The following is a 23,481-nucleotide window of genomic DNA, read 5'->3' as shown; positions in this document are numbered from 1 at the left end:
TTGCTCCCGATTTTGGGGAAGTCCAGGACAAGGGGTCACAGCTTAAGGATAAGGGGGAAATCCTTTAAAACCGAGATGAGAAGAACTTTTTTCACACAGAGAGTGGTGAATCTCTGGAACTCTCTGCCACAGAGGGTAGTCGAGGCCAGTTCATTGGCTATATTTAGGAGGGAGTTAGTTAGATGTGGCCCTTGTGGCTAAGGGGATCAGAGGGTATGGAGAGAAGGCAGGTACGGGATACTGAGTTGGATGATCAGCCATGATCATATTGAATGGCGGTGCAGGCTCGAAGGGCCGAATGGCCTCCTGCACCTAGTTTCTATGTTTCTAACTGTGAGAGTTGGTGGGTTTTATCAGTTGATAGTTTGACCCATATGACAGACAATAGGCAATATGTGCAGGAGTGGGCCATTCGACCCTTCGAGCCAGCAGCACCATTCAATGTGATCACGGCTGATCATCCACATATCAGGAGACAGATATATCAAGAAAGGGGAGAAATGTGTCAGGGATACCATATTTGAATGAATTTGAGTTTAGGGTAAACTTTTTCAACAGGGTGGTGGGTGCCTGGAAACCACCACCAGGGATGGTGGTGGAGGCAGTCAAAAGGCTTTTCACTAGGCATGTGCAAATACAGAGAAATTAGATTCATGGGAAATGAGATTGGATTATCTTGGCATCATATTTGGCACAGACATTGTGGGTTGAAGTGCCTGTCCTGTGCTGTACTGTTCTATGACTTATCCTTTAATTCTAGATGACAAGGAAGATTTCACCACTCAGAGTGCACTGCTTGGAAGTTGCTCACCTCCTCTCTTCAATCCAAATATCACACTCACAATCATCTGACTGAAACAACCTTTGCTTTTGATCCTACTATCCAATATATAGAAATACTTGGTATATTATCACAACAAGAATGGCTTAATGAAGAAAAGTCTATCAGCAGTATGAAAGTTGATAATAGTCCAAGTGACTTTGAGTTTTGCACGGGTTCAGGAGACATCCCCGATGCAGTCATTGATGTAGCGGAGAATGAGTTGGGGGATACCTGAAACAAGGACTGTTTGATGTAACTGACAAAAAGGCAGGCGTTGCTGGAGCTCATGGAAGGAAGTAAAAATATTGATGAGTTTTATTGTTTAAGAAAGAACTGCAGATGCTGGAAAAATCGAAGATAGACAAAAAATGCTGGGTAATTGCATCAATGTATTGGGCTTAATAATGGTAAAGATCACCAGGTATGTTTACATAAAATATATTGATTTCAGCTTCATAGTCCCCTAGTAAACGTTTTAGTTTACTAGGGGACTATGAAGCTGAAATCTATATATATATTATATACTTAAGAATGAAAAACAATTGAAGTTAGCATTAATTTTAATAAGAATCTAATTTTAATGTGATTTTTGTTTGCAAATGGTTGCTGTGGTGACCTTGAAGTTACTTCCTGCCTCGATGCAGATCTTCAGTTTGTTCTCTGCAAAGATCTTATAGCTCTGCTCTAAGATCTTTGGTTCTCTGCAGCCGACTACTAGTTTTCCTAGTTTGTAAAATCTAGCACTTGATTGGTTCATCATAGACTGCAGTGCTCAGTCAGTCAGATGGAAGGCCAGTCACAGATGAGCTCATTGGGAGTGGCAATTATATATATTAGGTTCAACCGTCTAGTTAGAAGCAGTAGCCTTTGAGGTGTGTTTTTTAAGTCTAGTGGGACTTAGGTAGCAGCCTGCAGGGTTTACATTTGGTAAGTTTAATTTACTTTTAATCTTTGTTTTGATTAAGTATCAGTCTAAAGCACTTGAGAAACAATGTGGGCGACAAATGTAAGCTTTTACTGTAGACTTTGATTTAAACTCACTGAACAGCTTTTACATATATCTATTTAAACGTTGATTTCTGATGGATTCTGAATCTTGGTTTCATTTCTATTCTGGAGATGTGAGTTTCAGAAAACTTGAAATGTTTGACTTGAAAGTGGATCGTCATACAATGATAGTTTTGCTAACCCTTTTTAAAATAAAGGAATGTTGTATGGCAAGAATCTTGGCAATAACGACTGTCTGGTAATTTAACCCATTCCTTGCAATTTGAACTACTTTGCTCTGTAAAATACTACTTTGTATTTGTTTTTGTCTCCTTGAGGCAAAAGGTTGCTAATGTTAATTGCTCAATTGATTAGGCAAATTACAATTGTACGTGAAATCTGTGGGATTCTTTGCCACAGAAGACTGGAGGCCATACGTGGATAAATTTAAGGCAGAGATAGATTCTTGATTAGTGCAGGTGTCATAGGTTATGGGAAGCATTCAGGAGAATGTGGTTAGGAGGGATAGGTTGGCCATGATTGAATGGCGGAGTAGACTTGATGGGCTGAATGGCCTAATTCTACTATCACTTATGAACTTATGAAATATTAGATTTACTTTTGTTAACACTTGAAGCTTCTGTATGTGTTCCATTTAGAAATAACTTGTCTTTCTTTACTTAATATAATAATCAAATGCACCAATCTCTCCAACTTGGTGATGCACTGCTTTTTCACTGCTTCACTGATGGAGTTGTGACCTATCCATACCTGACTGCAGCAGTATCTCTGATCTGAAGGGTGGCTGAAGATCTATTCAAGGGCAACAGCTGATAAATTTGGATAGACAGAATATATTATGAACACCACACTATAAATGCGTTTTGTTCTGAAGTATTGAGCCTATGTGGTTTAATAAAAAGTTAGCTGTTTCAGTGTATATATTAGTCCCTGTTTAATGTTGGTCTAGACTCTATTTGAATGGGCTCTTTTTAAGGTTCTGATGATGGAAAATCCATCTTTGTCCTTCTGTGTGGTTAACAGATCCAATCCATAGGTTTTGCTGCATTTTTTTTACATTGCACCCAGCAGCCTCTAAAATCTTGCTCTATGGGTGTGTCCTTTGTTTCCAACAATTAATAGTGGAGATTATTAATGATCTGGAGGTTCACTGTTCTAGCAAAATATTAAATTCTAACCTTCTGGGCCTTCACATTGGGGGATAAAAAAAACCCAATAAATAATACTTAATAGGTTCCAGTCTACTGTTTTTATTTTCTATTTATGCAAACATTTCAACTGGCTGCATCCCCTGAAAGATGTCCTGCTGGCCAATTCTAAACCAGCAATGTGCAATAATATTTGTTTAGTTCGTAAAAAATATTCCTTTCAATCCTCTTCCTGGATTAGAAATTTATGACCTTGCGTGGCTGCTACCTTTCTTTTTACCAGTAATATGGTGACATTTGGACTTCATCAAGTTGCTCTTGCTTTAACAATTGCAAAGATTACTGACTATTTTTCTCATTCTGTGCAAGATATTTTGATGGTGAAATGACATTTCCTTTGCAAAGAGTCTTGACACAAAATGTCACTTATCCATGTTTGCCAGAGATGCTGACTTACTCCAGCACTTGGTCCTTTGTGCACACTTTCATTTCAAGGAGGCTTTAAACTTGCAGTGATTTGTATCAATCTTCTTGGTTGAACATAAACATGGAGGCATTGAAATCAAAAAATAATCTTTTAATGTCTACAAGTATATTTGTGTTGGGGAGGATTTAGTCACAATTTTGGCACAAGACATTCACTAATGACGATTCCTGATTAAAACCAATTGTTCCAACTGTTTTTGAAATATTTTAAAAAAATGTAGCTGCTTTATCCTCAACAGGGCACAAACGTACAAAATGGCTTCAAACATTGTCAGTCAATTTCTCATGCAAGCCACATACGCTTCTCAGGTAAGCATCTGAATTTGCAAACGTTCTTTGAACAAATAAGCAGTTATCGTTTAATTAAGATTTCTGCATTTTTTTTGGGGGGGGGGTAGGAAGGGGCAGCACATTTGAGAGCGCTTTAGTAAATTGCAATTTGTGTCTGTTTTGGGATTGTCTTAATGTGCTGCTACAATTGCATTTTTAATAAATTATACTTTTCCAATGTTTCCGTCCATTAGTTTAAAAACACAGGGTGGAAACTGTCCCTTTGGCCCACCTGAGGCCACACTGACCATCAATCACCCATACACACTATCACCCTTGCACACTGGGGACAATTTACAGAAGCCAATCGATCTACAAACTTACATGTCTTTGAACGGAGACTGGAGCATCTGGAGAAAACTCGCACGTCACAGGGAGAATGTAGAAATTATCTACACGGGCAGCACCCATAGTCGGGATCAAACTTGGGGCACTGGTGCTCTAAGGCAGCAGCTCTGTCTCTGTGCCACCCCACAGGATTGGGTGATAATCACTTGAGGCTATTCCCATAAATTTATAAAATTGCCATCTAGACTACCTATGTCAAGCACCTGGAGGCCATTGGAAGATGTCACTATTCCTGTCTCCCAATTCACTGGAAGAATAAGCAAATTTGTGTTGAGGTACTCTCCCAATCTCTGAAGTCCTGGTTACACAGTCAATTGTCTTTCACCCGAGGGAGCATTAAGAACCTTTTTTGAACATGGGCAATGTCTTGCAATTATCAACATCGTTTGTCTGTGAAATAAACCATATTTATCCATAACACAATGCAATACTATTGCCACAGTACAAGTCTGCCAAATGACTGTTTCACAATGCCTCTTTGTACCAGGGATTAGATGATGGAGTACATAATGATTTCAGAAATTTAAGGGTTTTTTTTGGAAATGGTCATGTAAAAAAGTATTCCAAGTTGTTAACTGAAAGTCACTTTAAGCAATCTAATCCACTTGCTATTCTGTGTATTGATTCCTCCACAATTGAGTTTATGCGAGTTATTTGTTTAAAGGCCACACCAAATCATTTTCTCAGTTTTAAGTTATCCCAGTAATTGGGTTACCTGAGATTATGAGGTCCAGATTATTGTCTCTAATTGAAGTTTGGGAACATCTTGTACAAAGACTTGCAAATCAAGCAACACTTGGTGATCTAAGTTTATCTGATGCAGAAAATGTTCATAAACTGTATACAAGTTGATGCCTCTGTGTATGTGTTACATTTGTGATTTATTTTCCTCTTACCCAAACAGAGTCCTTCCTCTGGTGGACCAACCATTACACCCTTTCCCAACTTTGATCCCTGTGTGGATGCTGCTGCATTAAACACTGCACTCGAGGCAAAAGGTGGGCAAAATTTAAACTTCTAATCTGGAATGACTAACATATAAAGCTTGTCATTACTGATTGATTATTTGGAATGGCTTTGCATTAATTTTAATGGAACTTTAATTTTGACAGTAGTTTAATGACTATACCATATCAATGTTCATCTAACCAGCAGCAATTGGTTCATAGCGTTCTGTGCCTTAGTGATTTGGGTACATGTTTATATTGTATTAATGTCAAAGGTACTTGTCTAACAAAACCCCTCGCATTCCCCTTCCAGATTCCAATCACCTAGGTAAAAATCTTGCTAAAGTTCTCTCTTAAACTTTTTGCCATTCCTTAAGCCTATATCCTTTAATATTGGAGCTATTGGGTTTGTTTTCATGACTAAAATGCTGAGCTATCACTTTCTTCCTATGAAGTGGCAACCAAAACTCCTGTGCAATCGGATACCTTTATTTCTCAGTATTCCTTGGGTACAAGCATTCATTGTTTATATCCTATACTTGTTAATCCACTCGAGAACACAACCATGTATTTATCAGGATTAAGTTCCATCTGCCATTGCTTTAACAGTTACCAACTGATCAATATTACATGCTAACTAAAATCTCCCTAAATAGTCATACAACATGGAAATGGGCCCTTCAGCCCAAACCCAACCCATGGCCTCTGGTTCTTGATTTGCCTATCTGGTCCTCATAATTTTATCCACCTCTAAGATAACCGCTCATCCTCTTGTGCTCCAAGGCCTAAAGTTCTAGCCTGCTCAAGCTCCCCCAATAGCCCAGGCCCGCTGTTTGCATTAATTTTCAAAAATTGAGCATTTAAAAAAAAAAGGTTGTCTTAATAATATATTAGTGAATTTTATCAGTGATCTTGATGGAAATCTTCTCTTTGTCTTCTAATTTGTGCATTTGTTTGACCAACTTTTAATTTTAAGGTGTGGATGAAGATACCATCATTACTATTTTGACGACCAGGACTAATTGTCAGCGGCAACAAATAGCAGCAGCTTATCAACAGAGTGTTGGAAAGGTCAGTTGTGTCTTAAGATGGTCTTGTTTAGATTAATGAATGAAAAGGGCACAAAACAGAATCCACATTGGATTGTTTTGAACAAAAATTAGATTTGAGGCTGATGGTTGAAAATTATTTCCTACCAGGAACTCAAAGATGTTGTGAAGAGAAAATTGTCTAAGAAGCTGGAGACAGTGGCCCTTGAGTTGCTGAAAACTCCGGCTCAGTTTGATGCGCATCAGTTGCGCGGTGCCTTGAAGGTAATAATTGCTTTATCATTAAAATCTTGTATTGCTACATTGCAGCTTGTGGACAATGACTGTGGTTGAAGAAATGAACAATAGTCATTGTCTTAAAGTGTGGAAACGGGCCCTTTGACCCTACTTGCCCACACAAGCCAACATGTCCCATCTACCATAGTCCCACCTTATTTAAAATAATAATAATTATCCCAAATTTCACTCCCAATTTTCTGCTGCATGGTCGCACAACGATAGAGTTGTTGCCATACACCGCCAGAGTCCCTGGTTCGATCCCGACTGGGTGCTGTCTGGAAGGAGTTTGTACGTTCTCCCCATGACTGTGTGGGTTATCTCTGATATATTCGGTTTCCTCCCACACTCCAAACATGTACAGTTTTGGAGGCTATTTGGCTTGGTATAAATGTAAATTATGTTAATGTGCTGTGGTTGGCGTGGGCTGAAGGGCTTGTCTCTGCGCTGTATCTCTAAACTAAATTATGGTATGCTTTGCCCAAGCAGTAAACCAAACTCAAAAGCTGCTGTTTAATTAATATTTTCATATTAATTGACATGTTCCCCAAATCTCGAATTAAGATACACATGTTTTTAATCTGCTTTGCACAAAGTATATTTTTCAACTGACCAATTAGCTGGCACCTTCCAAGATGTCGAGTAGTTAAACAAAATTTGTTTTGTGAATGTTTTTGATGTTTCGAATGCCCTTTTGATTGAATATGCTGGTTATTTAAAGTGGGCATTTTAAATTCCTTCTCTCCAGAGATGTTGCCTGTCCCGTTGATTTATTCAAGCATTTTGTGTCTGGATGTTCGGTTTAAACCAGCATCTGCAGTTCTGTCCTAAACATTTAAAATTTGCTACTGTTTATAGGGCACAATAAATATGTGGCCATTAATTTTTTTGGGAGAGGAGAATGAAGAGCATAAGATTTAAGGTGGTCTGCACCTTCTGCTCCTACTTGCCCATTCAACAGCATGGCCAATAGTTTGTTGTACATTCCAGCCAAGACTTCTGTGCTTTAATCTTAATAACAATTAAAAGTTTGATGCTGAAGGAACAGTTTCTCTTCACCATATGAAAAGTCTTGACATCTAATTATAGATGGAATGCAAGAGTGAATTGAAACTGCTGCAAGTTATGAAACGAGCAATGTGCAACAATGGAATATGGGACGGCAGCCAAGAGAAAATTTGATTAATTGAGCATGCAGTTGTATTAGAACAGAACGTCTATGAGGTTTTTAGTAGTGGTGTGTGTGCTGTAAGACTTTCAAAATTATTTAATTTCTAAATTTAAAAGCACTATTGGGTCAGTGCTGGAGTTCACAAGCAAGACTTCAACTTTAGGGTCGAAGGACATGGAATTGATGAATGAATGTACAACATGCTCCAAATAATGCAGAATCTTGAATTGATAGGGTATTGGTACTGACGAAGACTGCCTTGTGGAAATACTAGTATCTAGGCGCAACAAGGAAATCAAAGACTTTATTGAAGCCTACAAAGAAGGTAATGTATTTGAGCTATTAATCTAATGTGTCATTTTGTTTAAATTAGTCGTGTCTAAATTTTCAACACTTTTTGTAGAATTCAACAGGAGTCTGGCAGAAGATATCAAAAATGATACATCTGGAGATTTTCAGAAATCTTTACTTGTGCTACTTGAGGTAAAGCAAACTACACTGTGACATTCAAATGCATTTTCAGTACTTTCAAATGACCATTGTTAAGCAAGTGAAGAACACTAAACCAACAAAAGCATCAATTAAGTGTCTGATGTAAACATTGGCACAAATATTCCCTCATTTGCAGATGTCATTGCTGCAAGGCCATCTAAAATTTCTCTGAAGCAATAAGCTGTGTTGATCAACTTGCTTTTTAGTTGAAGGCAGAATGTTCCAGTATTTGGATGTTAGGCCAAATCTTTCATGTTACTTATTTGTGGGAGTGAGAAATGCAAATTGCAGTCCCACTTGCCCTATTCTCCTGTAAATTGACAGACAAACTTTCAGATCAGACCACCTCTCTTAGTGGGTGGGGGGGGATTGGTGGTGAGGGAGTACTGGAAAAAAGTTGAGTGGGATAAAGCCTGGCAAGTGATAGGTGGATACAGGTGGCTTGATTGGCAAATGGGTGAAGGAAGTGACAAGGCAAGTGCTGAAAACTAGTTAAAAGGTAGGTAAAGGGTGAAATATTTGGTATGACCTTTGTAGATTTTCAATTGGGACTTTAACTTCAAGATGGCTAAATACTGTAAATTAGTTTTAACATGCAATACAAATTCCCATTTTATAAAGGGAAACTTTAATATTTTGGTAGCATTCACACCTTAATTTAACTTGAATCTTTTAAACCACAGGCATCCAGAGATGAAGGCAGTGAGGTGGATTATGATCTTTCGGATGATGATGCAAGGGTAAGTTGAATAGTCTTCTCATAATTTGCTTCTTTTGGCTAATGATATTTTGATAACCGAATTCTACATCCTTAGGTTTTGTATGAAGCTGGTGAAAAAAGGAAAGGGACAGATGTAACTGCATTCATGAAAGTTCTCTCGAGCAGGAACTTTGCACATCTAAAAAAAGGTGAGCTCACCAATACAGCAACATTCTACAATATCTGGCTGAACAATTCAATGTGATGTTTCTTGAATATAATAATAAACATTGGTTCTGAAACCCTTGTGGCATCTGAAATGCTATCCTTTTACAAAGATGAGGTTATCTCTGGCACTGGATCAAAACTGAGTTTGGAAACTCAATTTCCTGGGGGATGAAAAATTAGAAGCGCAATTAAATAAAACCTAATTGACCTTGATTATGTTGTTATCTGATGATGCTTATGTTTAAAAGGTGGTTTAATGAAAACTAGACTACATATTGCATCCAATTTGAGATTGATATAAAAATAAAAGTTCAAATTTTGATAGTTCAAAAACTAAGGTTCTTTGGGCTACAAATGTAATTACTAGGGTTTGTAAAAATGCTTTGCATCATTGAGAAATCCTATTGTTCTTTTTTCCACCATAGTGTTTGAGAGATACACAAAGTACAGTAAACATGAGGTGGGCAAAGCCTTGGACCTTGAGCTAAACGGAGACATAGAAAATCTACTACTGTCTTTGGGTAAGTAACATTTAAGAGCTTTACTAATTGTTTTAAATGTCATCCAAGTGGTGATAGAAGTACCCTAATTCTTTAAAAAGTGACCCACAGTGATATTGCTTATTTACTGTAGAGCTACCTATTTCCCAGCAGTGAAGATGCACGCGTCTAAGACGCACCCCCATTTTGAGTCAGTAGAAACTCATTCAAGGAGGCAATCTGGACTGGGGAGCCTCCATCTTCGCCTGTCCCACAATGTGCTGTGTGGTTCAGATCTGAGGGTCGGGGACTTCCTGGTAGAGGGACATCGCATAACGGAAAGAGGGTTTGCCTGTTGCGCCCAGGTCTGGCCGTTGTTCCCAGCTCGATTCGCTTGCCCATGTCTGGCTGTTGCGCCCAGTTCAGCTTGCTTGGCCCAGATCTGGCTGCGGTTTCCGAGGTCGGCTGTGTGCCACAGGACTGGTTGTAGCGCCCAGGTTTGCTCGCTTGCTCCAGGTCTGGCTGCAGTTCCCAGGTCGGCTGTGTGCCCCGTAAATGGTTGCAGATCCCAGGTCGGCTCGCTTGAGTTCGGGTTACTGGCCGGATCCGGGCCGTAGGTTGCTGACCCCTGTGCTATGCCTCGTTGTGTGGTTCTCCCCCCTTCAAATGTCAACAGTATTTTGCAAATGTTTCATGGAAGTTGAATGCTAATGTAGAGTTGATGCTCAATGGTAAAATTGTTGGTAATTGGATGTGGACCATAGCATTTTTTACTTTAACAATATTTGCGGTTGAAGCATTTGATTATTAGCAGCAAGAACATTAAATACTCTCGAGTGAGGCAGTCGGCCTTGTACCAGGTATGTACATATCTTGGAAACTTATCCACCCTTCCTAGAAGATCATGCTTTGATGCTCGAAAGTATGCAAATCTCTGCCTCCTTTAGTAGGAATAATGGTATGGCAGGAATTACTGTGGATAATTCGGAAGGTGCAGGATTATTTCATTTCAAAGAGGAAGGAAGATTCCGGAAGAGAATAAGACCACCATGGCTGACAAGGGAGGTCAAGGGCACCACAAAAGCAAGAGAAGGCGTATAGCATTGCAAATATTAGTGGGAAGCCGGAGGATTGGGATGCTTTTAAAGAACAAAAGGTAACTAACAAGCCATATGGAGAGAAAAGATGAAGTAGGAATGTAAGCCAATGATATAAGAGGATGGCACTAGTTTCTACGGATATATAAACAGTAAAAACGAGGCAAGAATGGACTTTGGGCCGCTGGAAAATGAAGCAGAAGTGGTAATGAGAGATCCAGAAATGGCAGAGGAATTTTTTCTTCTTTTTTTTTTCATCAGTCCTCAAAGTGGAAGACACCAGCAGTGTACCTGCAATCCTATAGTCAGGGGGTAGATGTTAGAGTGGCAATTACGAAGGAGAAGGTGTGAGGGAAACTGAAAGGTCTGAGGGTGGATAAGTCGCTGCCTGTGGAACACATTGCCACAGATGGCTGTGGAGGCGAAGTCAGTGGATATTCTTAAGGCAGAGATAGACAAATTCTTGATTAGAACAGGTGTCAAGGGTTATGGGGGGGGGGGAATGGAATTAGGAGGTAAGATCAGCCATGATTGAATGGCGGATTCGACCTTGATGGGCCAAATGGCCTAATTCTACTCCTGTAGCGTGAATTTGGAAATGCTGAAATCATCTAGGCTCCTATTGGACTTAAATTTAATTTAAATTAATTCTAAAATGAGGTACTCGTTACACTGGATATCCCAAAGATACAATCCAACAATTTGCAAATATCTAGCCATGCATTATTAAATATAGCATTTGTTGAAGGTTCAAACATTACTTCAATTCTGGATAATTAATTTTAATGTCATCAGTTTGTCTGTATAAAAGCAAATTATTTCGCACACTGAAGAGGGGTGCAAATCCTTAATCACTTGTCTGAACCAGAGTGAGTAGTTAAACAAAAATCCAAATTGAGATCATATTTGTACTGCCCTTGAGGGATGGGTAACATTAAAGGCAACACAGACTTGTAGGTTGAATAGTCTCTAAGGAAATGTATGAAATTACCATGTTCAAATTAAATTGGCAGAATGAACTGGTCTACACTTTGATTGTCACTGAGCGGACATATTTTGGAACCTGGGAATAAACCATTTGCGCAACTTTATAAACGGGGATTGTTCTACAGAATCGATGCACAATTGTAATTATTTTTTAGGATTTCTCTAGATTCTGTACTTTGCCATGGTTAATTTAAATGCAATCCCATTATCAGATAGGGGATGACATCTGCATTGTTCACCAAGAATATAAGATTAGCATAATGCAAAATTGTCAAATTAAACTGGCATGATATTCTGGTTCATCAATTTAAATCAACTTATTCGGATTCCATTTGGGATGGAGGCATGATGCTGGAATCTGGAATTATACTGCTGTAGGAATTTGGCAGGCCAGGAAGCAAGAATAGTTTTGGCTTCAATCCGCATCAGGAGAATGCCAGTGTGAAATGAGGGAGCATTGAGGCAGGAGCTTGCAGATGTTTCATGGAACCAACTATGGATGGGGATGATGACAGATCTAACCGGATAGAAGTGGAGATCTCTTCCCCACCCCCAATCTCCACCTGAACATTAACTATCCTGATGCCTGACCCACTGAATTCCTTAAATTTCTTTTAATTTTGGATGTTTTGCCAAAGCAAATGGTTGTTGCAAAGGTACACACAAAGCTGGAGTCACTCAGCAGGACAGGCAGCATCTCTGGGGAGAAGGAATGGGTGATGTTTCGGGTTGAGACCTTTCTTCAGACTGGCATTGCAATCGTCTAGTAGAATTGATCGCTAATGTATAAATATCACTGTCCATGAAGTCTATTTCTATTCAATAACAATTTATTGTATGGAAATTTCAGTTTCAAAGTAACTTTCTTTTTGCACACAGTAAAATGCATTGGCAGCAAACCAGCCTACTTTGCTGAGAAGTTGGATCTGTCCATGAAGGTGAGTGTCGGATACAACGGGTAAATTGTGGCAAGATTAGCATTGCATTTAACATGGGTCGCGGAATGGAGGGGCTGGGAGGCTGCAGTCGGGGCTGGCGAGCCACTCACTGCAGCTCCAGCCATGGAGCAGCCTTAGTGCAAGACTCCCGGGCCTTCGGGGATGGCCGGGCCTCGGGTCGAAGGCGAGGAGGAAGCGTTGCGCTGCTGCCGTGAGTCTCTGCGCCAAATTCACCCTGGTAACCGGCATGGACCAGGCTGCGACTTGGTGTAACCTGGAGGACAACCAGTGGCTGCTGGAAGTAGGTACCAAGCACTGGGTAGAAGCGGTGGAAGTTAGTGGCCTTCAAATGGGGGTGGTTGGAGAAAGCATCCTGCTTGCCTGCTAGATTTTCACTTACTGTAACTGCAGGAAAAATGTTCCTGATGTTGGGGGAGTACAGAACCAGGAGTTGCAGTTTAAGAATAAGAGGTTGGCCATTTAGGTCTGAGATGAGAATCTTTCTTCACCCAGAGAGTTGGGAATCTGTGAAATTCTCTGCCACAGAAGGCAGTGGAGGCCAATTAACTGGATGTTTTCAAGAGTTACATTTATAGCTCTTGGTGCTAAAGGAATCGTGGGATATGGGGACAAAACAGGAAAGGGATACTGATTTTAGATCGGCCATGATCATATTGAATGGCGGTGCAGGCTCGAAAGGCCGAATGGCCTATTCCTGCACCTAATGTTTCTATGTAACTTGCTCATACTTGAGTATATGGCAATAAATCTCGACCACTTGATTTTGAAGCGTTCATGCATGGTGGAGGTATAACCTAGTCAGGGTGAAAACAGGCCTTTCGGCCCAACTTTCCCAAACCCGCCAACATGTCCCAGCTACACTACCTGCTTTTGGTCCATATACCTCCAACCCTGTCATATCCATGTATCAGTCTAACTGTTTCTTAAATGTTGGGATAGTCTCTGCCTCAATTACCTGCTCTGGCAGCTTGTTCCTTACACCCACCACCCTTTATGTGGAAAAAGTTACCCCTTGGATTCCTTTGAAATATTTTCCTTCACCTTAAATCTGTCCTCTGGTCCTCGATTCACTAACTCTGTGCAAGAGACTCCGTGCATTGAAATGTACATTTCTAATGCATTTTAGATTTCTTGAAGGTCATACTTTTAAAAATAACATTTCCCGAAACCCCTTTATTAATGTCATGGTTTGATGATTCTAAATTCAAATCAAAATGAAATGTACGCCAAAAGGAGAACGCATACTTTCAAAATACACTGATCCTTTTCCCCCCCCCAAGAAAAACATAATTTGCATGACTTTGCAAAATCAGGAAATGTTATGGTCATTTCTTGTCCCTTTTTCCAACTACAAACAAAAAATAGCACAATATCAAGTTTTTGTCAAATTTTCTGTACAGTGGAAGGCACTGTCGTCGATTCTGGGAGGGGATGGAGGTGGGGGTTGGCCTGTATTATTATCCCCCAGTTTTTGGAGGTCGAGCAATAACAAAAATAAACACCTGCTCCTATCTCTCATGTAGGCCCTACATTCTTAAAAATACTTCAAACAAAAAACATGGAAATCATACTTCTACAATGCACTAAAACATGATTTTATACATCAAATTTAAAGTCCCTACCATGGGAGGTGGGGTGCCCTCCTCCTACACCCTCCCCTGCACGGTCGCTCCACTCCCTCGCCGTGTATCCTTGAGGCCAGTGATCGCTCACACATCCACTCCGCAGACCCTCTTTAAGACTGCATGATTAAAAAGGGATGTAGTATCATGAATGGAAAACGGAATCATTTAATTTCCAGCAATTATTTCGATTAATGCTGGAAACATTGTGCGAAAAGGGTAGTGGCTTCAGGTCCGATCTTTCATCAGAACTAGGAAAAAAATAATAATTTGGAAACTGTGGGCAATGGATTGATGGGCAAATTACCCTATAATAGTGGGGACTTAATTGTGTTGTCAAGAGCGTTTTATTGTCATCTGTGCCAGATAGGGCAATGAAATTCCCACTTGCTGCAGCACAACAGAATTTGTGAACATAGTACAAAACGGAAGAAGAGAAAAAGTTCAGTGTGTGTATATACACATGCACACATACTCAATAAATAACAAATTTAGTGCAATAATAAACTGTTGATTAATCCATCTGCATATTAATGAAGTAGTTGGAGAAAATTATGTAAATGCTACCAAATGCAGATTTGAGCTGTAGGATAAGCCCAATAGTTCACTGACTGCTCTGATGGGCAATTGCTATAGCACTAATCTGCATTTGCAAACAAAAAACAGAGCTATAAAGGAACTATAGTTCCAATGTAAATGTGTACCTGAAATTATGTTTGATAGATTGGAAGACTGTGCCCAGATGAAAGGTTGAGATGCAGCTGCTCAAACTTGTGAACAGTGTAGGAAGTCGTACACTGATCCAAGTTGGATGGAAAATTGATTACTAGCAATTGTGACCTTGTCATCTTTGCAGACTAAATGAAGGTGCTCTGGGAAACTATGACCATGGCTTGGGGTTAATTGCTGTTAATGCACATCAATGATTTGACAAAGGCATGCATTGTTGCAAATTTGAGGAATGAGTTTGTGGAATAATGAGGTAAAGTGATTTAAAAAAAATTAAAAGTGCAAGCAGAGACTTGGTGTGTGTACATCCATGCTTTCCTACCACCTTGGAAATGTATTTTGTTTTTCCACTTGCAGGGTTGTGGCACGAAGGATGCTGCTTTGATCAGAGTTATGGTTTCCCGCTCCGAAGTGGATTTGAAGGATATTGAAGCAGAATACAAAGCTAAATATGGCGTGTCTCTTTACAGTGCCATTCTGGTAAGCTTTCACTCTTGTACCAGATGCTGTAGTTCTGTAGATGTAGTTTGCATTAACCAAAGTGGCAGAAACCAAGAACTGCAGTGTGGCTACCACAAATCGTCAGTTTGTAAAGATGAAAGAAGTGTATGTAGAATTGTAATGTCGGTGAGGAGAAATATTAATTTAGTTGGGAAACTTTTGAGGAATGATGCATGAATATAATGTAAATCTCCAGGAGTCCTTTGGAATTCTCAACTATTTGACTAATTAAAAAATTGTTGTATGGACAAACTAATCCTATTCTCCCTGCCTTCCCTTCTCTCAATACTTCCAGTCACCTACACTAGGGCAAAATGTGGTGGCTAATGAACCTGTTATTCCAGTTGGCTTATAGGAGTTAGTGGGATCATCCAGAGAAATCCTTGAGGTCTGGAAGAACATGCAAATTCTAACACCAGGGATCTTGACGTCTGCTGTGAGGCAGCAACTATACCACTGATTCCCAAATATTAGGGCCTTGACATTGTTAGTGAATCATAAATAGGCCTTTCTGGTACTAACCTGACAAATTCGCAAACATGTTTAGCTAAATGTAGGTAGCACAAAGAATTGTACTGACACTGAACATCATACAGCCATATTGCTTTAAGGTTTTCATTTGGATTCAAAATGCCAAATATTATAAAGATGCAGATCGAAATATATGCACATTATATAAATGTGTCCAAATGTAACAATGCATTGTGATTATAACAAAAGGTTATTGTACATCTGGAAAAACTGAACTACTCGTATGAAATATCAAGATATTGTCCTTGGAATGAGTGCAATTTACTTGCCAGAAAATTGGGCAGACGTGACATCGAGTATATTTGTACTTCGTAGCTTGGGTTATAGGATTTATGAATTAATAGGATAACTTCACTTTTGGGAAGCTTGGAGCACTGGGAGCACTTTCCTATTGGATAGTGACATCACTTCAAATATTTGAAGTTCAAGTGAATTTCATGAAACAGCCACTGGAGGAACTTTGAAGGTTTGGGCAGCATCTACAGAGGCAAAAGAATGATTGTTTTGGGTTAAGACCCTGAATCAAGACGGTGCATGGAAATTGGCAATTACAAAAGAGGAGACGAGTGGAACCAGGTGGAGGGGGTGATGGAGCTGGGGGGGGGGGGGGGAAGGATGGCGATGGTAATGGAGCCTGCAGATTGTGTGGAGATGCAAGCTGCAGATTGTAGAATTTAAGGAAGATGAGTGGAACCATGGAGAGCAAGTGGGTGGATAGTAACATTGGTGGTGGGGGGGCTAGAGAGCCTGTGGGTTGTGAGGATGATTGGCAGATAGAACGAGGTGATGAGTGGGCTGGCATGACATATTTGTGAGGCCCTCAGTGAATCAGAAGAGGGAAAATGTGTGGGCTACCCAAATTGGAAAATTAAATGTTCATGCTTTGTAGTTATAGACTACAATTTCAAACATGAGGTAGGTATATATCTATATATATTTTTAATTGCAACCATCTGTTTGCTACCAGACACTGACTGACCTGAGGTTTTTCAGATTTTGGTACAGATTTGCATTTGTACTCTCTGAGTATCACAATGAAGCTTACTTAAATTAAAATGTAATCTAATCATTTGTATTAATAATATTCTCTCATCCTTGTCATTATACTATCTCTTTGAAAAAGCTTTGGTACTCTGGTGGAAAAACTAAATGATAGAACCTGTGATAGTAAAAATTCTGGAATAAACATGTTTTCTTTTCTCTCCACAGAAAGAAACCAAAGGTGACTATGAGAAAATTCTGCTTGGTCTCTGTGGAACCAAGAAGTAATGTATGCTGAACAGGGCTTCAGCTCTTTTGGAGAAATTAAAGACAATGCAATGATATAGCTGATTTGTAAAATCATAACTGTATATTATTTGTACTTGGTGCAAATAAAAGTTGGATCACTTCAATACAGATTTCGGTAATGTTTCTATTCACCAAATCTCCACTTTTTCAATGAATAACTTTTCTTTCACGCTAAGGCATTAAAAGCAACATCATTCTGAAGATGAGCTTAGACATGGGTCGATTGAGAAAGTATTTGGACCCTTGTATACAAGCAAGAAGCCATATTAGAGGGTACAAATTGAGGAGTGGGTGAGGCTGTGAAGAGTCTAGACGGGATTTATAACTTTTTTTTGGGGGGGGGACAAGAGAATCTTTGAGGGTCACATAATGAATCATTTGAAACTTATTTCACAGAGATAAATGCTCAGTGTTCAGACCTGATGGTGTACCAGGTCACACTCTCAACTTGCATGAATTAACTGGCTGGAGTTTTAGCAGACATCTTCAATCTCGCTACTGTGGTCTAAGGTCCCCATTGTTTTAAAAGGACATCCAGTGTCCAAGAACAAGATGATATATCTAATTGATTACTGACTGGTAGCAGTCATGTCCATTAGTAAGTGCTTTCAGATTGATTAGAACACTGAGCACTTGCTGTCTGCCTCTAATGACCCGAGGCCCATTTTAATTCACTTGCATATTGATAGCAGTTACAATCTTGCTAGCTCTTCACTGTTGGACCACTTGGGCAACATTAACACATGCATCAGGCTCTTGTTCATTGACTAAAGCTTGGCATTCAACACCATTCCTTCTGAGGGGATGATCACCTTGTTCGGGGTGTGCACCGAACCCGAATAGTCAATAGGAATTAGAAGAACAAATATGCCAGGAAATTGCAACAACTAATATTGACCGGGAAAATCATAGTGTGAAGGCTTTAAAGAGGGTGCAATTCCTCGAAAGTTTTTCAGACGTTTCTCGAGCAGTATGTAGAAGCCCCCGCTTGCGAGAGGGCAATGCTGGATCTAGTATTTATTTTTAATTGGTTAATGAAATGTAAGTTAATGAAATGTTTGTGGAGGAGCCATTTGGGACCAGTGACCACAGTTCGATTATGTTTAAGATAATTATTTATAAGGACAGAGGGCCCACGTGTTAAAATGCTCAACTGGGGTAAGGCCAATTTTGAGGGTATGAGTGAAAGTCTCACTTAAGTTGACTGAAGTAGGCTATTTGAGTGGAAAGGAACATCAGCCAAGTGGAATGGTTTTAAAAGTGTGCTGACAAAAGCTCAGGATATGTATGTCCCTGTTAGAATTAAGGGCAAAGCAGGCAAATATAATGAAACTTGGCAGCCAAGAAAATTAGGCATTGGTCAAAAACAAGAAGAATGCATGGGACGGGTATAGGCAGCTGGGATTGAGTGCATCCCTGGAGGAGTTTGGGGAACTAAGAAGTGAACTTCAAAAGGAAATCAGAAGGCCAGGAAATGGCTCTGATGACTAGTATTGACAATCCCAAAATATTTTATAAATACAAAAAGGGTAACTGTCACCAACCTGCGTTTGGCCCATATTCGCCTAAACTCATCTTATCCATGTAACTGTCTGAATGCTTCTTAAATCTTGCGATAGTACCTGCCTCAACTACCTGCTCCAGTAGCTCATTCCATATACCCACCACCCTTTGTGTAAAGAAAGTTACCACTCAGATTCCTATTCAATGTTAAAAACACTCCCTGATACCGGAATGAAGGAAGACTATAAAAAAGCCATTGATGCTTTGAACAGTCATTATGTGGTGGTGCCGAATGCTACATTTCAACGGCATTTATTCCGTAAAACAATGCAGGTAGAGGGCGAGACTATTGCTCAATTTGTGACGAGACTCAGACAGGTGGCTGTAGGATGTAAATATGTGGCTGCTGATGTGGAAAACCAGATATTGGATCAGGTTGTCCAGCATTGCAGGTCAGCCAAGCTCAGGAGAAGGCTGCAAGAAAAAGGGAGGGGGGGGGGGGGGGGGAGTTAAACCTTAATGATGCTTTGTCAATTGCATCAGCACTGGAAGCTGTTGAGGGAGAATTTCACAGCTTGAAATTGAAAGATTCCAAGACTGGTCAAGTTAACCATCTGTCCTACGCTAGACCAAGTATGCCCGATCTTGAGATTGAGTTTTACAGGTGTGGCAACAAGGGTCACATAGGGAAAGATGCATGTTGTCCAGCAAAAGGTAGAACATGTAGGAAATGTGGAAATAAAGATAATTTTGCAAAGAAATGTAAAAGTAAGGCCAGGGACAAGACAAGTGATTACATCAAGAAAGGGAAGTCCAGTGAAAAGAAAGACAGACCTTGGCAGAAAAAGAAGGGTCATGTCCATCACATAGAAGGTGATTTCAGAAGTAATGAAGATAGTGATAAAGCTGGTGAGCATGCTGTTAAAAGGAATAATCAGTTTGCATTGAATGAGAGCCATCACGAGAAAGTTGCAGTGACCATCGGAGGTGTTACAGTGCCAGTGATTGTAGATTCTGGTAGCAACAGCAATGTAATTGACAGATCACTTTGGGAATGCTTGAAACAGCAGAAAATCAAGTGCACGTCAAGGATTTGTAGTAGGAAGTTGGAAATAAAGAAAGTGAAGCAGAATTCGTGGTGATAGAGGAGAAGGGAGAACCTTTGCTGAGTAGAAATACAGCTCGAGAGCTGGGAGTGCTTCACATCGGAGTGCATGTCAATTCAGTGCAGTCGTATGATGACATGAGGCAGGCATTTCATTCAGTATTCCAAAGGATTGGAAAATTGAAAGGCCGGCAAGTGAAGTTAGCCATTGATAAAAATGTCAAACTGATAGCTCAACCGGTGCGGAGAACGCCATTTGGACTTCTTGGAAAAGTAGAAGCAAAATCAGGACATTATTGAACCAGTTGAACGTTCGACACCATGGGTGAGTCCAGTTGTGATTGTGCCGAAACCCAATGATGACATTAGGCTGTGCGTTGACACGAGGAGAGCCAATGAGGCAATAATCAGAGAAAGGACACCTGCTCTGCTCACCACCTGCGTTGCAACATGCTGCCTCTGGAACTCTGGTCACCACCTCGGAAATGTCGTCTGGCCCGTCTGAATTAGTAGCTCTTGGTGGATTTTGGGCTACCTCGTTTTGTGTGTCCCTGGACATGTACTTTTTGATGTTCAATACATTTCTCTTGTAGATAACACCTTCTGGAGCCTTGACTGTCACCAAGCTCCCGCTCCTCGATACAACATTGTATGGTTGGCCATGGTAAGGAGTGTTTATCTTACCGCCATCATCTCGCCTCACTAGCACATCATCCCCAGGAATTATTTCAGAGTGCCTGGCTCCTCGTTTCAAGTCGGCATACCATTTTGCCGCACCTTTCTTTTCGGCATCACAGACTCTCAGCTCCTGTTCTTCCATGATCTCTCACACTTCTGGGATTTTAGTGCAAATTTTCTTTCCAAACAAGGCTTCTGTAAGTAAAATGTAAATGTCAAGAAGTACATGTCCAGGGACGCACAAAACGAGGTAGCCCAAAATCCACCAAGAGCTACTGATTAACAATGGGCCAGACAGCATTTCCGAGATGACGACCAGTGGTCCAGAGGCAGCACGCTGCAACGCAGGTGGTGAGCAGAGAAGGTGACTGGGTGACAACACTTTGGCAGATTCAACAGGCTCTGATGCTTCTGTGACAACTGGTAGACCAAAACAAGAAAGGAGAGCCCCCAAGCGATACGACGATTTTGTGTTATAGATTATGATACTGTTTAGTATGGTACTGTTTATTATGATACTGTTTATTATAATACTGTTATTATGAGCAAGGAGTTTATTAAGGTTACAAGAGTGTAAAAAGTTCCATTTGTTTGGAAGTTGTAATGGATCTTTCGTGAGTTATTGGAACACAAATATGTTTTGTAAGAATTTAATTGGAAAGTATATTAGAAAGAACACATATTAATTTAAAGTTAAATTCTGGTAAAGGAGGGATTTCATGATGATGATATGCAAATACCATGACCTTGGTATCAGCTGACCTGGAGGTCAGATCGCATGGGCGCTGTGTTAGCCTAGGCAGGAGGCCATGGCCGAGTGAGATAATAAACATGGAGATCAAGGAATGTAACCTATAAATATTGTGTCAGTATCATTATTATTCCACATCTGAGGCCAAGATGTGACAGAGGAGGCCCAGGACAGAAAGGTCAGATTCAGAATGGGAGGGGGAGCTGAAGTGCTGATCCACGGGGAGATCAGTTTGGTGAATGTGGACTGAGCGGAGGTGTTGGGCGAAGCGATTGCCGAGCCTGTGCTTGGTCTCGCTGATGTACCGAAGTTGACAAATGGAACAGTGGATACAATGTATGAGGTTGGAGGAGGTGCAAGTGAACCTCTGCCCCGCCTGGAAAGATTGCTTGGGTCCTTGGATGGAGTTGAGGGGGGAGGTAAAGCGACAAGTGTAGCATTTCCTGCGGTTGCAAGGGAAAGTGCAAGGGCTGCAGTGCGAACTCCATCATCAAGTTCGCTGATGACACCACTGTTGTGGGACATATTACTGATGGGGATGAGTCCGAGTATAGAAGAGAGATTGGGCAACTGTCCATATGGTGCCAGCACAATAACCTGGCCCTCAAAACTAGCAAAACCAAGGAACTGATTGTGGACTTTGGAAGGAGTAGGATGGGGACCCACAGCCCCATCTATATCAACGGGGGGGGTGGCATGCAGCGTCACACACACTAACTATCCCCCCCCCCCCCCCCCCCCCCCCGCGCTCACGCTAATTGCGAACAATGCCCCCCCTTGATATTATATATTAATATTATTAATTTTCTCCTTTTCCCCCAGACCCCACCTCTCTTGTGACGCAGAGCCCCCAACTTGCAGGCACATCTAGAGGAGGGGGGGGGGGGGGTAGAGAGTGAGGGCAAAGAGAGAAGGGGCAGAGAGAGAGAGGGACAGAAACACACAGAGAGGGGCAAGAGGGAGAGGGGGGTGGGAGAGGAGGAGAAGAGGGAGGGTGGGTGAGGGGGAGGAGAGAGAGAGGGTGAGACTGAGGGGGGAGAGGGAGAGGGGGGTGCTGAGAAGGGGGTTGAGGGGGGGGAGCAGGAGAGAGGAGGGGGGGTGGAGGGTAGATGGTAGGGGTGTGGAGGGTGTTTAGGGGAGGGGGGGTGGGGGGGGAGAGTGTGGAGGGGTTTAGGGGAGGGGAGAGACGGGGAGGGGGGGAGGAGAGAGGGGGGGGGGGAGGGGGGGAGAGAGAGAGGGGGGGGAGGAGAGAGGGGAGGGGGGAGAGAGGGAGGGAGGAGGAGAGAGAGGGGGAGAGAGAGAGGAGGGGGGGGGAGAGAGGAAAGAGGGGGGAGAGAGGTGTGTGCTGGGAGGGGGAGAGGTGGGGAGCAGGGGTAGGGGTGTGTGGAGGGGAGGGGGGTTTAGGGGAGGAATGGTGGGGGAGGGGACGGGGAGGGAAGAGGGGAGAGAGAGAGAGAGGGGGGGGGGGGAGGGGGAGGGGGGGAGAGAGGAGGGGGGAGGAGAGAAGAGGGGGAGGAGAGAGGGGGGAGAGGAGAGGGGGGAGAGGAGAGGGAGGGAGGAGGAGAGAGAGGGGGAGAGGAGAGGGATGGGGGAGGGAGAGGGATGGGGGGAGGAGAGGGAGGGGGGAGAGGGAGGGGGGGGAGGGGATGGGGGAGAGGAGAGGGATGGGGGGGGAGAGGAGGGGGGGAGGAGAGGGGGGGGGGAGAGGGGGGGGGAGGAGAGGGAGGGGAGGAGAAGCGGGGAGAGGAAGAGGACAGGGGGGGAAGGGGGGGTGGGATAGAGAGTGCCTTTTTATTTCAACCTAAACCCAAACAACCATTTGCAAGCAGTGCTTTTTTTACCTCTAACCATATTTTCATTTTCAAACCAAATTAAGGGTACTCACAGTGCTGTAGACATTTGTCAGTGTCATTCAAAGCTCTGATTGAGGCACACCACTTGCAGAGACTGATTGAGGCACACCACTTGCAGAGACTGATTGAGGCACACCACTTCCTGGTTTTATAGTCGCTCCCCCTCCCTCCAGCAGGGGCAGCAGAGAGAATGGGGAATGTTGTAAAAATATTAATATCTCAGTCAATATTCATCGACGGGAAAAATCCTCGGCACACACATGGCGGAGGGGGGCTCTGAGCGAGGTGGCCAAAAATGACGGCCGTAGGTGGCGTCGTACTCTCGGAAACCGCAGCACAGAAAGCCGAAACCGGTCAAGAACAGAGTTTTAGTAATATATAAGATAGATA

At 41.7% G+C, this 23,481-nt stretch overlaps 1 protein-coding gene across 1 annotated transcript; it reads left to right on the top strand.

Annotated features, from left to right (window-relative positions):
- The first annotated feature begins 1,595 nt into the window (after positions 1-1,595).
- Positions 1,596-17,305, top strand: anxa1a (annexin A1a). The gene is made up of 13 exons (XM_055633082.1): positions 1,596-1,750; positions 3,705-3,774; positions 5,048-5,141; positions 6,067-6,161; positions 6,290-6,403; positions 7,821-7,911; positions 7,990-8,069; positions 8,762-8,818; positions 8,894-8,987; positions 9,432-9,527; positions 12,449-12,507; positions 15,237-15,359; positions 17,121-17,305. The coding sequence occupies exons 2-13, from the start codon at positions 3,721-3,723 to the stop codon at positions 17,178-17,180; spliced, it is 1,017 nt and encodes a 338-aa protein (XP_055489057.1). The 5' UTR covers positions 1,596-1,750; positions 3,705-3,720; the 3' UTR covers positions 17,181-17,305.
- The last annotated feature ends 6,176 nt before the right edge of the window (positions 17,306-23,481 follow it).

Source organism: Leucoraja erinacea, chromosome 3 (assembly GCF_028641065.1).
Source record: "Leucoraja erinacea ecotype New England chromosome 3, Leri_hhj_1, whole genome shotgun sequence".
Classification (NCBI taxonomy): domain Eukaryota; kingdom Metazoa; phylum Chordata; class Chondrichthyes; order Rajiformes; family Rajidae; genus Leucoraja; species Leucoraja erinaceus.
Note: the sequence above shows the minus strand (reverse complement) of the source record. Positions and strands in the feature narration are given on the sequence as shown.

Coding starts and splice junctions, on each gene's coding strand:
- anxa1a (XM_055633082.1), top strand. CDS start 3,721: ATGGCTTCAAACATTGTCAGTCAATTTCTCATGCAAGCCACATACGCT. Junction 3,775..5,047: donor AAGCCACATACGCTTCTCAG/GTAAGCATCTGA, acceptor TTACCCAAACAG/AGTCCTTCCTCTGGTGGACC. Junction 6,162..6,289: donor ATCAACAGAGTGTTGGAAAG/GTCAGTTGTGTC, acceptor ATTTCCTACCAG/GAACTCAAAGATGTTGTGAA.